The 14,300-nt window shown below is 43.6% G+C and overlaps 3 protein-coding genes across 3 annotated transcripts in view; all 3 read left to right on the top strand.

Annotated features, from left to right (window-relative positions):
- Positions 1 to 14,300, top strand: part of LOC310800169 (dynein axonemal heavy chain 5-like) — a gene marked incomplete at both ends in the record, with an annotated part of 678,223 nt that overhangs the window by 24,944 nt on the left and 638,979 nt on the right. The gene's annotated exons all lie outside the window — the stretch shown is intronic.
- LOC310800254 (dynein axonemal heavy chain 5-like) overlaps positions 1 to 14,300 on the top strand; it is a gene marked incomplete at both ends in the record, with an annotated part of 158,174 nt that overhangs the window by 19,072 nt on the left and 124,802 nt on the right. The window contains 5 exons of the mRNA XM_083662832.1: positions 159 to 293; positions 3,376 to 3,460; positions 9,170 to 9,330; positions 10,901 to 11,119; positions 12,392 to 12,529. Coding sequence (XP_083518958.1) covers positions 159 to 293; positions 3,376 to 3,460; positions 9,170 to 9,330; positions 10,901 to 11,119; positions 12,392 to 12,529 — 738 coding nt within the window. The remainder of the gene's footprint in view (positions 1 to 158; positions 294 to 3,375; positions 3,461 to 9,169; positions 9,331 to 10,900; positions 11,120 to 12,391; positions 12,530 to 14,300) is intronic.
- Positions 6,827 to 7,513, top strand: LOC310800255 (high choriolytic enzyme 2-like; the record flags this gene model as incomplete). Its single annotated transcript, XM_083662833.1, has 1 exon — positions 6,827 to 7,513. One exon carries the CDS (start codon positions 6,827 to 6,829, stop codon positions 7,511 to 7,513), a length of 687 nt encoding a protein of 228 aa, XP_083518959.1.

Here is a 14,300-nt window from a genome sequence, read left to right as displayed (position 1 = left end):
TGTTCCTTCCTGGTGACTTCCACAACTTCGAATGGACTGACAGTATATCAATGGCAAATGAATACTGGTTTTGTTTCCATTTTAAATGGATTAAATTCTAAGTGAGTAGCCTCCACCTCCTGCTGTTAACATGCTCCGTATTTACCTTTTGTTTTTAGCAAAAGCTGAAAGAGGAGCGTGAGGCCAAGCGAGCACAGCTGGATGGAAGACATGACTACGTCCTCAGCATCGTGGCTTCATGCCTCGCACTGGAGAAGGCCGACGTGGAAGATGCCATACTGGAGGGGACTCAGGTACTGTCGTGTGTGTGTGTGTGCGCGTGCGCGTGCGCGTGCGTGTGCGCGTGTGTGTGTGTGCGCAGTGTTGGGGGTAACTCATTACAAAAGTAACATATTACATGTAATATATTACTTTTAGCAGTAACTCAGTAATATAACTTATTACTTATCGGATTTCAGTAATATTATATATATGAGTCACTTTTAAAAAAATCAAAGCACATATTTAAATAAAGATACAATCATTTCCTAATCAAACTGTGTGTTTTTATGCAAATAACCACTATAGATGACAATAACAAAGGAAAAGAATAACATTTAGAATTTTGAATTGTTTACACTGACTTCAAGGCAGTTGACATTATTTTTCGGGATGGTTCCGGGGCGGCGATGTCATTCTGCTGCTGCTGTTGTTTTGGTAAAAGTAATGCAAAAGTAGTGTAATAAGTAACCAGTTACTCTACACAGAGAGTAATATTGTAAAGTAATTTATTACTTTCAAATGAAAGTAACTAGTAATATGTAGTATATTACATTTTGAAAGTAACTTGCCCAACACTGTGTGTGTGTGTGTGTGTGTGTGTGTGTGTGTGTGTGTGTGTGTGTGTGTGTGTGTGTGCGTGTGCGTGCGCGTGCGTGTGCGTGTGTGTGTCAGAATCAGAATCACTTTTATTGCCACAGTATGCAAGTTACATAGGAGGAATTTGTCTTAGTGTCTGTATGCAGCGTAGCGGTCACATCAATATACAGAGATAAGAAGTAGGAAGATAACTAAAGACAATCACAAAGTTGCAAGTGCAATCAAATCAGTAAATATATACAATGGGCCCTATTCTCCCACAAGCCTTCGGTGCTAAAACGGGCCTTAAACGCAAAAAAACGTGCCTTGCGCCTGTTTTGGGACGATATCAATATGGCTTTACGCTGCCAAATGCGCTTTCGGCCGAATGGGCGTGGCGCAGTCCCCGAATGGGCCAAAGTGGGCGTGTCGGCCTTAAATACCGGCGTACTGCTATCTTCGCACCTGCCGTAAATTTAGCGCTTTGCGCCTTTGAAAACCAGGCCTATTCAGTGCGCCAGTGCACTTGTGCCTCTCCCCTGTCACCCTTCTCTGTCTCTCTCTGAAACCAGGCCTATTCAGTGCGCCAGTGCTCTTCTGCCTCTGAGTCACCCTTCTCTCTCTCTCTCTGACTCCCTCGCTCAAACAGACACAACACATAGCAGCACCCAGCTTCCCATAGGAAATAGCAGTTGTAAGTTTACTGCCTGTGAATGTCCACTCCCAGCATGCAATTGGGTCCTCCATTTCGCTACTAAATAGCAACTAAATGAGCCGAAATAGATATAAAAGGTAGATCTAAAATAATGTGCAATGGTAAGACAACCTGCAATTGTAGAACATTTCAATATTGGACCAAATAAAACATCGAAATGAAACACCACCCTATGTGAAACATATATGTCCTCTTGAGCCTATATATACCCCTTGTGGGTTTAACGTGATTTAGATAAGTGACAGCGGAACGCGCTTCTGTGATGTGCTATACTGTGATGTCCGCTCCAATAACTTGGCCCTACTTGACATTTAGTTTTACAATAAAAACACATTTATGCAATGACTTTACATAATGTAGGGTATATTTATGTGCATCATTCTACCTGCAGCAGGGGAGAGAAAACGATATCTTTCTGGACAAACTTTCACCAATCTAATAGGCTATATTTTTCTAGCTGATGCATTTAGTACATTATTTTCACTTTGATCTTGCTATAGTGTAGCGTATTTACATGCTTGCAGTATTGAAACTGCAGTTAGATTGGTTTGAGAAGCATAATAATATGGAATAATAGCCTATAATGCAGACAGACAGACTGGATGAAGGGAGGGGGGGGGGGGGGGGGGGGCAGAGCGTTTGGCTTTCGTCTGGTTTTGCGGGATCACTGGAATTGGAGCTAAAAAGGCAAGCGTGCGATTCGTTTATTGCAGTTATCCAATGAGCATGACGGTGCATAATTTTACGCTTAAAAGGCGTGGTTGTAATGGTTGAGGCTGCGTCTAGCGCCAGCACGACGATATCAAGTGCGCTGGTCCACGCCCACTGATTTGAGCTGCGCCAGCCGCTCGGCCTAGAAACAGCGCCGATGCAACGATAGGGACCAATATGTACATGAGTGTTGAAGTGTTCTGTGGATGATAAATATGAATTTACGTTGGATTTACATGAGATTTACAGACTGAGTTAAATAGACGTTAAATAGGCAGTGGATTTACATGAATTCACAGTCAGAGTTAAATAAGAGTTTACATTGAATGTACATGAAATTTACAGGCTAAGTTAAATAGGCATTAAATGTGCAGGGGGGGGGGGAGTTCAGTTGAGTTTAGGAGGAGGTAGTGAGTTTGTGTGTGTGGGGGGGTTGTTGGTGAGGTCCTTGGCGGAAGGTGTGTGTGTGTGTGTGTGTGTGTGTGTGTGTGTGTGTGTGTGTGTGTGTGTGTGTGTGTGTGTGTGTGTGTGTGTGTGTGTGTGTGTGTGTGTGTGTGTGTGTGTGTGTGTGTGTGAAAAGCTGCTTGGTGTATATATCTTGTCTGGCTCAAATGACTATAAGTAATAAGCTGCATGTTAGGCCATGTTCACATTACAGGCAAATCTGATTTGCTGATAAAGTCATTAATCATCATTATCTTGATTTGGTTTCCCAAATCTGATTTGGGAGTGTGTCCGCACTGTCACAAATCTGATTCTCAAGTGGGATCTGTGTGTCCAGACCTAAACAGCCTATCTGCATGGGTTGCTATGGTAACGACGTGGGCGTCAGTAAATAAATGCGTACGTTGGTGACGTGGTTTTCCTGCGCAGAAGCATTTGATGACGAGTTGCGAGTGACGTTCAAATCAGATTTGGTGGATCTGCGCGTCCGCACTGAAGACACATCAGTCTAAAGCAGATTGGAAACTACCTCCATATGTGGTTTGGGACAAGTGACACAAATCAGACTTGGAGCATCCAGACTCATAAAACCAATCTGGATAAAGTCATTAATAATAGGTCACTAAAGTTCACAAATCAGAAAGTTTTCTCTTTCCTTTCCTGACCAGATTGACCGCATGGAGCAGTTCTTTGTGGCCGAGGGTCTTCCGCATCTCATGTTCTATCACCAGGACACTGAGCCACTAGAAGCGGGTAAGAGGAGATGCTGGACAACACGAGGGTCACAGGTTCGAGTCCCCGTGTTACCTCCGGCTTGGCCGGGTGTACATACAGACACAATTGGCCGTGTCTGTGGGTGGGAAGCCGGATTAAGGGTATGTGTCCTGGTCGCTGCACTAGCGCCGCCTCTGGTCGGTTGGGGGCGCCTGTTCGGCAGTGGGGGGGAATAGCTAGGGAAAATAGCGTGATCCTCCCACGCGCCACGTCCTGCCGGGGAAACTCCTCGCTGTCAGGTGAAAAGAAGTGGCTGGCGACTGCACATGTATCAGAGGGAGCATAATGCTAGTCTACATTGGCTATACTTCTGGGTGCAACTGCCGGTTCGTTTTAAACGGCAGTTCATGGTGAAACCATGTGCTCTTTGAACTGTAACTACTCCTTCATACTTTAAGCTTGACACTCCATTTATACTTTAAACAACTGACCGCTTTTATCCCCTCAATTCAGCTTTAACTTATCTTTTGTACTGTTAAAATGTTAGTCAACTACCTTTTCCCCCAAGACTAAGAAAAGACTAAAATGTTCAGACTTTTAGTTTCTTTGACTAAGACGAGACTAAAATACTCCAACTTTTAGTCGACTAAAACCTGACTAAATAAAAAGAGGATGAGTTTGACTAAATCTGATAAAAACTAACAAGCACATTTGTCACAGGACTACGACTACGACTAAATAAAAAAATTGATGAGAAAATTAACACTACCGTAAATTCCGGACTATAAGCCGCACCGGTGTATAAGCCGCACCTGCAAAGTTGACTATTTTTTTCTTATATAAGCCGCACCGGACTATAAGCCGCGGGTGTTTAATGGTATTTTATTTTTATTTTTTTTATTGTGTTTCAATGTTTAATTACCATATGTAAGGGTAGCTTACAGGTAGGAAGCTCCCATTTATTAACATTTCAACAAAACAACATAACACAACACCACCTGTGTTGTTTTTTACAGTGCACACAGTGTCATACAGTGTCATACAGTGTGGTGAAAAGAGGGCAAGAGAGGAAATTAAAACTTATTATAGTTATATAGGATTTATAGTTAGAAAGAGTGCTAAAAAAGAGAGATTTTTTTTTTTTTTTTTGAAAAAATCCATAGATAAGCCGCACCGTTATATAAGCCGCAGGGGCCAAAAAAGCCCAAAAAACGGGAAAAAAGGTGCGGCTTATAGTCCGGAATTTACGGTAATTATATACTGCTTTTCCCCCTCAATGCAGCAGTTCAGTTTCCTGTGCTGCAGCATCATAGATGTAGCTGACATTTAGCTGTCTTAAAAACAAATTGTAAAAATGATATCACAATTTATTTGGGCTGGGAAGAAGCCGAGGATTAGATATAAAACAATGCAACTAGCAAAGGAGAATGGGGGTTTAGGCCTTCCATGCATGAGTGACTATTATAGAGCGGCCCAGATTCGGCCACTACTGGGCTGGTGTACTCCAAGTTATAATTATCGGTGGAAAGAGATTGAAGGCTCAATGAGCGATAGAATTCCAGTTAACCCTTCATCGACTGATTTCCTATCGGATCCCAATAATCCTTGGGTAATTAGCTCTCTTAAAACATGGAAAGAAATCATTAGAAAGCATCATTTGAAAGATAGGGCGGCAATATTCAAGTGGTTTGCATAGGACTCGAATTTTATTCCCAGTAGATATGACTCAACTTTTAGAAATTGGGCCCCTAGTGGCCTTACAGCACATTGTACTCTCTTGAACCAAGGTAGAGTGTATAGCTTCCAGGACCTCAAAGTAAAATTTAATTTGCAGGATCAGGATCATTTTAGGTATATACAAATCAGGAACTTTATAGACAAGACATTCCCGAAAAATGATCGAGCAATGAGAATGGAAATCCTTGGTATCTTCCAGAATGCATACGATGATGGTAGTTATAGGAAGATGGTATCTAGGTTGTATCAGGCTCTTCAAAGTCTAAAAGGTGACCAATATAATATTAAGGAAAGATGGGAAGCAGAGGGAAGCTCCACGATATCTCCAGAAGAATGGATCAGAATATGTGGTCAGCAATGGAAAATGACGAGTTCACCATCCTGGAGGGAATTCAGTTGGAAAAATGTGACTAGATACTTCTGTACTCCAGCGCAAAAATCTAATTTCTCTCACCAATCTGTATGTTGGAGGTCATGTGGAAATGCAATGGCGAACCACTTTCATATCTTTTGGAGTTGTCCCTCTGTGGCTCCATTTTGGAAGAAAGTACATGAGGTCCTGGAGGCAGTTTTTAGGATGGAAATTAATTTTGATTTTAAAACACTGTACTTGGGAGATATAGAGGAGTTGCATTATGTGAAGCGAGATGAATATATGTTGAGAGTGATGTTAGTGGCCAGCAAAAAGGCAGTGACTAGAAAATGGCTAAAACAAGATGTACCAACTGTAAATGAATGGATAGATCTAATCCACTCGATATACTGTATGTAATGGAGAGAGTAACATTTAGACTAAGAGCTCAAGCTGATTCCTTTGAAGAGAAGTGGTTGAAGTGGCTTGTCTACGTGTCAGATATAAGACCTGACTTTGTATAGCTGAGAAGAAACATGGTGGTGTGTGTAAATGCTTATAATTAAGAACTGTATGTGGGTGTGAATGAATGATTATGTGAATGTAGAGGAGTGCAAGATTGAATGGTTAAAGATCCTCCCCTGTCTTTTTCGTTCATTTATGTTTTTTGCTTTTGTCTGTAAGGTATTTTTTTGTTTGTCATTGAGAAAAATAACAATAAAAAGTAAATGACAAAAAAAAAACACACATTGGAACAAAAACAAAAATAAACCAATGATCCAGAGAGGATACGACAGTATACCAAAGCAACGTTGACTTGCAGGCACAATCAGGTGTTTAGGTATGTCCATGTAAAGAGCTCTTTAATCCGCAGAAATAACAGACAATGTTGAAACTATGGGTTTGTCCGTGGCGTCCTCCCTTCAGACGTTTATTTAGCCCTAGCAGTCTGGACCCCAACCCTTAATCCTCCAGCAGACACACCTGGAAAGAAGAGTATAAAAGAGCAGGACCAAGCAGACTCAAGCATCAAGCTGGCAAGCAGTCTCTCCACAGCATCTCCAGGAACCCTGCAGAGAAGACAAGAAGCTACCAGACAGAACCCTGAAGATGAGTCCCTCTCTCGGCCTCCTGCTGCTGCTGCTGATCGGCCTCTCCCAGACTAAGTTCTGGGTGGAAACGGATGACACTCTTTCCAGGGAGGAGTTCCAAGTTGTTGTTATTGTTGTTGTTTATTAGGATCCCCATTAGTTACAGCAAGGCTGCAGCTATTCTTCCTGGGGAACGTCCAAGTTGACGACCCAGAGGCCGACACGATGGACACCGGCAGCAGGATCTTGGCCACAAACGACGGCTCCAGTGAGATCCTGCTGGAGGGCGACTTGGTGGCCCCCACAACGAGAAACGCCATGAAGTGTTGGAGCAACAGCTGCCTCTGGAAGAAAGCCGGCGGCAAGGTGACCGTCCCCTTCATAGTGAGCAGCGTCTTCTCCAGGTCGGCCAAGCAGGCGATCGACAGAGGCATGAAGTCCTTCCACGGGAGCAGCACCTGCATCCGCTTCGTTCCCCGTACAAACGAACGCGACTACATCAGCGTGGAGAGCAGAGGCGGCTGCTTCTCGTCCCTGGGCAGAGTGGGAGGCAGGCAGACCGTCTCTCTCGCCCAGCAGGGCTGCGTCTACCACGGCGTCATCCAGCACGAGTTCCTCCATGCTCTGGGCTTCTATCACGAGCACACCAGGAGTGACCGCGACCAGTATGTCCGCATCAACTTCCGGTACGTTAACCCGCGGACGGTCTACAACTTCCAGAAGCAGAACACCAACAACCAGAACACTCCCTACGACTACTCCTCCGTCACGCACTATCCGAGAACAGCCTTCACCACCCAACGCGGGCAGGACACCATCACCCCCATCCCCAACCCTAATGTCCGGATCGGCCAGAGGCAGGGCATGTCCCGCATCGACATCCAGAGGGTCAACAAGATCTACAGCTGCTAAGAACATTAGAGAAGGTTCTTAGATCTTCTGTCTACTTCATTAAATATATTGTCTTTACTTGAATCTGTGTCCGAGGGCTGAACTGTGTGTGTGTGAGACCAATCAACAACACAAACAATTGTAAACACTGAAATAATAATAAAAAGGCGTGGCTTATCCCTGGTCACCAACATTAGTACTGTTTTAACCTGTTATGGATCTCATTAACAACAGTCAAGCTGACACTGCTAACATATGGTAGTTGATTTTGGCAAGTTTGATTTGAGGGCTTTTACTTTTAATTACCATACGACCAGTGACACCAATTATTGAATGAACATATACAGGTCTAGTGGGTTTTGTCAATGTCACTGTTGTAATGTTGTTGTAATGTTTGGCAATACAGGGTGTCCAAACTAATGTTCAGTCACAAATCTTTAATGGGGGTGTCTGGGTAGTGTAGAGATAAAAGCACTCGCATACTGGCGGTCCGGGTAGTGCAGCGGTAAAGTCCCTGCCTATCAACACGAGGGGCACAGGTTCGCGCCCTCGTGGTCCCTCCGGCTTGGTCGGGCGTCCATACAGGCACAATTGACTCGTGTGTGTCTGTGCGAGGGAAGCCGGTTTGAAGGTTTTTGTCCTGGTCGCTGCACTAGCGCCTCCTCTGGCCGGTCGGGGTGCCTGTTCAGAGGGAAGGGAACTGGTTGGAATATCGTGATCCTCCCACGTGCTACTACGTCCTACCGGCGAGGCTCCAGCTGCTACTGCTCATGTCTCGGAGGAAGCATGGTGCTAGTTTCGGCTCTCCCCAGATCGGCAGAGGGGGCGGAGCAACGACCGGGACAGCAGGGGGAATCGGCCAAGTACAATTGGGGGGGGAAATGGGAGAAAAAATATGAATGCTGTCAGGCCGACGGTGTCCGAGGAAAATGCAACAGAGAGACATACATACATACATACATACATACATTCATACATACATACATACAGTAGTTACAACAGAACCCGCCCAGTCTTAGCTAAGGGTCTTATCTACCGGTATATGTGTGTGAGGCATTGTGTTCCCAAAATATACAGCTACTTGCTTGTCTACGTCATTATATCCAGAGACGTCTGAGCGCTTTCCACACAGCCCAGCCAGCCTCCCTCCATTCTCCCCTCAGCTGCGGGCTGAGCAGGGACTGTGAATACGGTCCACTTGTCGTTGCTACCGCCGTACACTGACACTGGCCCGGGTGGCCAGAGTCACCATTAGCTACTTTCACTGGGAAAGATTTGCCAACACTGCTTCGAATGACCATTACTAGTGCAAGCGCATCAGCAGATTCAACAGTTTTCATTGACTAAAACTAAACTAAAACGTGAACAGTTTTCGTTGACTAAAACTAGACTAAAATACTTATGGTTTTATTTGACTAAGATGAGACTAAAATGCTCAAACTTTTAGTCGACTAAAACTTGACTAAATAAAAACAGGATGAGGTTGACTAAATATGATAAAAACTAACAAGGACATTTGACGTGGGACTAAGACTAAATTAAAAAATAGCTGACAAAATTAACACTACCTGGACTGCAGAAAGAGGAAGGTGGTCTCTAACTTGTGTGTCTATTACCTGTGTGTCCAATCCTGGGCTCCAGCAGCAGCGACGCCCCCAGCCTCTGCCCCGCCCCCAGCCTCTGGCCCCTCCCAGCCGGTGGCCCAGCCGCCTGGGCGCAGCAGCAAGCGGGCCAAGGTGTTTGTGACGGAGGGGAGAGATGTGGCGCTGACGGGAGTGTGCGTCTTCTTCACCAGAGCCAACACGTCGAAGGCTGTCACCTCCGATAACATACACAAGGTGAGACTGCTTTTACCCCACTCTCTCAGACCCCGTTCACACCTGGCATTTAAATGACCCCAGTTCTGATCTTTGGCCACTCTGATCTCAGTAAAGCTGCCAACAACAGACGAGACAACTACAACTACAAAAGTGAGCGGGGAACATGACGACACTGACGACACTCGCAGGGACACAGATGATCGATCTGTTACACAATCATTGTTTACTAAATACATGTAAACGTTTTCAATCCATTCATTTCTCTATAGTCTATTCTTTAAAGTCGAAGTGAACCAGAACGGAATGCACCAGCGCAAGCGTCGAACACTGAAAACGAATTGAGAGGCGGACCATATACGTGTCGATGATTTGATTTGACAATTCTGAGGACTGGCTTTGGCATTGGCCAATCCTGGCGTGGTCCACCCCCAAATCGAGTGGGATTCAGCGTGTTGTCGTGCTACGCGAGTGGGATCCGCAGAGTACCAGGGAGCCAGCTGCTTTGTGCGGAGCGAGCGGACAATCCGATCCATAGGTGCTGCCCACCCGCCTGCAATCTCCGAGAGACGACCCCTGACAGCCAGGGAGGCTGTCAGGCTCGGAGGCGCGCGTCATTATCGCTATAAATGTAAATAATATTCCTGGAATGCGTGTTTTAACGAGCCAGTTACATTTCTTTGCATTCTTAGAAATTACCGTTTGATTTAGTTTGCATAATTGCTCAAGTTAGTAGTTAGTTTATGGGCTAGAAACTCTGCCAGATGACAGGCACTAGGCGCCATTTTCCCCTTCATTTGGAACAGAAAATGATCCTGAAATGAAGATTTGATTGACAGCTGCATGTCGTGATATGATTGGTTGAAATGGGGTAGAAATTTGATAGTACTAGGTGACGTCAGCAAACTGTAAATTACTGTTATCAATGAAATCTTGAAAAACAAACTTTTGATGTGAAAAAGTGTGAAAAACTAAAGAAATTAGATTGTTGTGATTTGTTTTGCATACATTATAGGTGCACTGCATACCCAGGTATTTGAACTAAAAGAAAAGAAAAGAAAAGTCATTCTTGGGTTCAGCTCAACTTTAAAGCCTCTCTATACCTCACTATAATTTTTATTACAGTGTTGTCATTAAAAGGCCCACCTTGCAGCAACAGAATTTAATTGATCAGCATTCACCCATCACTCATGCTTGTTGCCTTCTGCATTTCCTTCCAAAAACAGGTTTGGTCACCAAATGACAGCCACTTTAGTCACCACTGACGGCCTATTATGAGCATGACTAACCCCTTGTCTTACCAGTGTTGCAATTACAACTACTTATCTGCATACAGTCATCTGCTTCTATCTGCACCGGTTAGGCGTAGCAGAGCCTGGTGGAGATCTGCACTCCACCCAGTGCACTTTTCTAGTTGACAAATGTGAAACGGTTTGAATTGGTCAGGGGGGATGAAAGATCCTACACATGGGAAACACTGCCACTTGTGATTCTCAGTAACGATAAACTGTCCGAATTTATGGTACAAACAAAACCTGTCCAGTGTCCAGCACAACATGATATATCTGTACAGTTGTGTGTCTTTTTCCAGGATGTGAACTTCAATATGTTGGACACCACGGAGGTGGGTCTGTTGAAGAGCGTGGAGCAGCTGCTGTCAGAGATCTTCATCCCCACGCTGAAGAAGATGAACCACGGCTGGGGAGAGCCGGCCAGCCCTCAGGCCCACACTGTCAAACAGGACTTCATAGCATCGTTGGACAGCTTTGTGTCTGTCCTGGCCGGAGCACAGGAGAGCCTGCAGGAGAAGGTGAGGCACATAGGGGGGCCACTTCCTTTCCTTTTGTTGTTTGTCTGTGTTTTATGTCTGTCTCTGTTATGTTTTATGTTTGACCCATGCATTCTGTAAAGCGACTTTGAGTTCTTGAAAAGCGATATATAAAATAAATGTATTATTATTATTATTTATTATACACTCTTGTTATAGAGCTCAACAGTCATGTGACATGTCTTGCCCCGGAAGTGAGTTACCCATTAATTTTCTCCATAGACATTAAAAAAAAAACGTATATAAGGAGTTTTAAGGCTGGAACCAAGCCAACCCGTGACCTACTGAATCATGAGTGACCATAAAACATTTAACTTTGAGCAAAAACAAAAAATAAAGCTTAGGGAAAAAATAAAAAATAAAATGTGTTATTTTTTGTTTTTGCTCCAACTGAAATGTTTTATGGTCTCTCACGATTCACTAGGTCACGGGTTGGCTTGGTTCCAGCCTTAAAGAATGCAGGATTAAGGCACTTTCGCATTGATTTATAGCAGAGAGACACATGATGCTAAGACTTACAGTGATTTGTTTTGTCTCGTAGCCGCACTAAAATAATTGTAACCACCCCCTTTTTCGGCTAATAGAATACTGTGTGTAAGTAAAGAGTACACACAGGCATACATTTACATGTGCATGTAAACTCTCTCTGCCACACACACACACACACACACACACACACACACACACACACACACACACACACACACACACCCACACACACACACACACACACACACACACACACACTAGGGAATATCGGTATCGGGTGCCGATATTGGCACTAATTCACGGATCGGATCGGATCGGATCGGATCGGATTGAGAGAAAAAAATCAGATCCAAAATTATTATTATTATTATTATTATTATTTTGCAATTCCAGCGCGGGCACTGGCCGTAATTTGCCCATGTATAATAGTATCCTTCTTTGCCTTGTATATTTTCTTAATTTTGTCTGCTTTTTGCAAGGTATATTTAAAAAAAATAAAAATTAATTGGCCAAATCTTTGCCTATACTGTATAGAAAAATATTGGTATCGGCATAATATCTGTATCGGCAGATATCCAAATTCAGGTATCGGAATCGGATCGGAAGTGAAAAAAGTGGATCGGTGCATCCCTAATACACACACACACACACACACACACACACACACACACACACACACACACACACACACACACACACACACACACACACACACACACACACACACACAGCACATGAATAACTAAGGTCATGGTTTTCCTGCAGGTGAACCTGAAGGAGTGTGATGTGTTTGACCTGCGGATGCTGAAAGGTCCATCAGACTACATGGCAGCAGCCAACAGCACAGAGACCACAGAGAAGATAGAGGCCTGCATGAAAGTCTGGATCAAACAGATAGAACAGGTAAGATAGAGAGAGGCCTGCATGAAAGTCTGGATTAAACAGAACAGGTAAGATGTGAACTGCAAAGTTGTTAAAAAAAAAAGTTTTGTTGCTCATGGCCAGTCAGTTTTTTTTAATTCTTAAAGTCCTTGGAAACCAGAAATATTTTTTTATTATTTAGCATTTTGAGTTCATCACATCACAGGAACCTATGTTAACAAGCCACCAGCCAAATTTGAACGATGATGAACGTCGCAAAGTACCGTAAATTCCGGACTATAAGCCGCACCGGTGTATAAGCCGCACCTCCAAAGTTGACTATTTTTTTCTTATATAAGCCGCACCGGACTATAAGCCGCGGGTGTTTTAATGGTATTTTTTTTTATTTTATTGTGTTTTAATGTTTAATTACCATATGTAAGGGTTCATGCACAGAGGGGATTGTCGGGAAAGAGATGGCTGTTTGAGGAAGCTCCCATTTATTAACATTTCAACAAAACAACATAACACAACACCACCTGTGTTGTTTTTTACAGTGCACACAGTGTCATACAGTGTCATACAGTGTGGTGAAAAGAGGGCAAGAGAGGAAATTAAAACTTATTATAGTTATATAGGATTTATAGTTAGAAAGAGTGCTAAAAAAGAGAGATTTTTTTTTTTTTTTTTTTTGAAAAAATCCATAGATAAGCCGCACCGTTATATAAGCCGCAGGGGCCAAAAAACGGGAAAAAAGGTGCGGCTTATAGTCCGGAATTTACGGTATATAAATTTAGGTTTGACAGTCATGACAAAAGTCATGAGAATCAATTAGATTAGTCTTTTCTCCCGCTGACTGTGTGGGCGTGTCCCGTGTGTGTGCGTGCAGGACTGCAGGTCTCCTCCGAGAGAGAGCGAGAGAGAGAGAGAGAGAGAGAGAGAGAGAGAGAGAGAGAGACAGAGAGAGAGAGAGAGAGAGCAAGAGAGAGAGGGAGGGAAACGGAGAGAGAGAGAAGGAAAGAGAGATGAAGTGTGTGTGTGTGTGTGTGTGTGTGTGTTCGCTCGTTGCTCTGTGCATACTGACAGAGAGGAAGAGAGACTCTGCCGCTGCGAGTGCACAGTGCTACTGTGTGTGTGTGTGTGTGTGTGTGTGTGTGTGTGCGCACATGCGTGCGTTTGATTCGATTAAATCTTATGACGTGATAAGATCATTCATTTTAGCACCGCGCGCACCGCTCTCTTCAATGAGGAAGTGGAAATCCAGACCTTGTAGAAAAGTGGCGATTTTGGGGGTTTGGGTTGAAACTAATGTCTCCTACTTTCTGAGGCACACAATTACTCACATAAGACCCTAAATGTAATACCGGTAGTTAGAAGGTTTTTGTGGATTTTGGTTTCCAGGGAATTAAAATTTGAATTTGTTCTCAGATCAAAGTTTGTTTGAAATGTCGTTGACTAGGGCTTAGAATGTGCCCCTTTTTTGGTGAAGATTGTTGATTGAAGTGTAAGACAAAAGAAATGCAAGCAACATCAAAGAGGAGGAGCACAAGTAACTGAAGGGGCAGACAGACATTATTAGCTTGTGTTCACTTTATCTCTAAATATGTCTAAAATGTTTTTACATGACAGAATATTCGTGTTGAAGTTGTTCCAAGGGGATGATATCAGAATTAGGGATGTAACGGTTACCGGTTTAATGATAACCCGTGATAAAATTGCCGACGGTTAGTAGTAGCGTTTCAAATTTTAATTATAATTTATAACCGCGACGGTTTGATTACCGTGCGTTCTCTCAGTAAATGCCTGGTGATGT

This window comes from Poromitra crassiceps, assembly GCF_964638095.1.
Source record: "Poromitra crassiceps genome assembly, chromosome: 29".
Taxonomy (NCBI): Eukaryota; Metazoa; Chordata; class Actinopteri; order Beryciformes; family Melamphaidae; genus Poromitra; species Poromitra crassiceps.
This window is presented reverse-complemented; position numbering and strand designations above follow the sequence as displayed.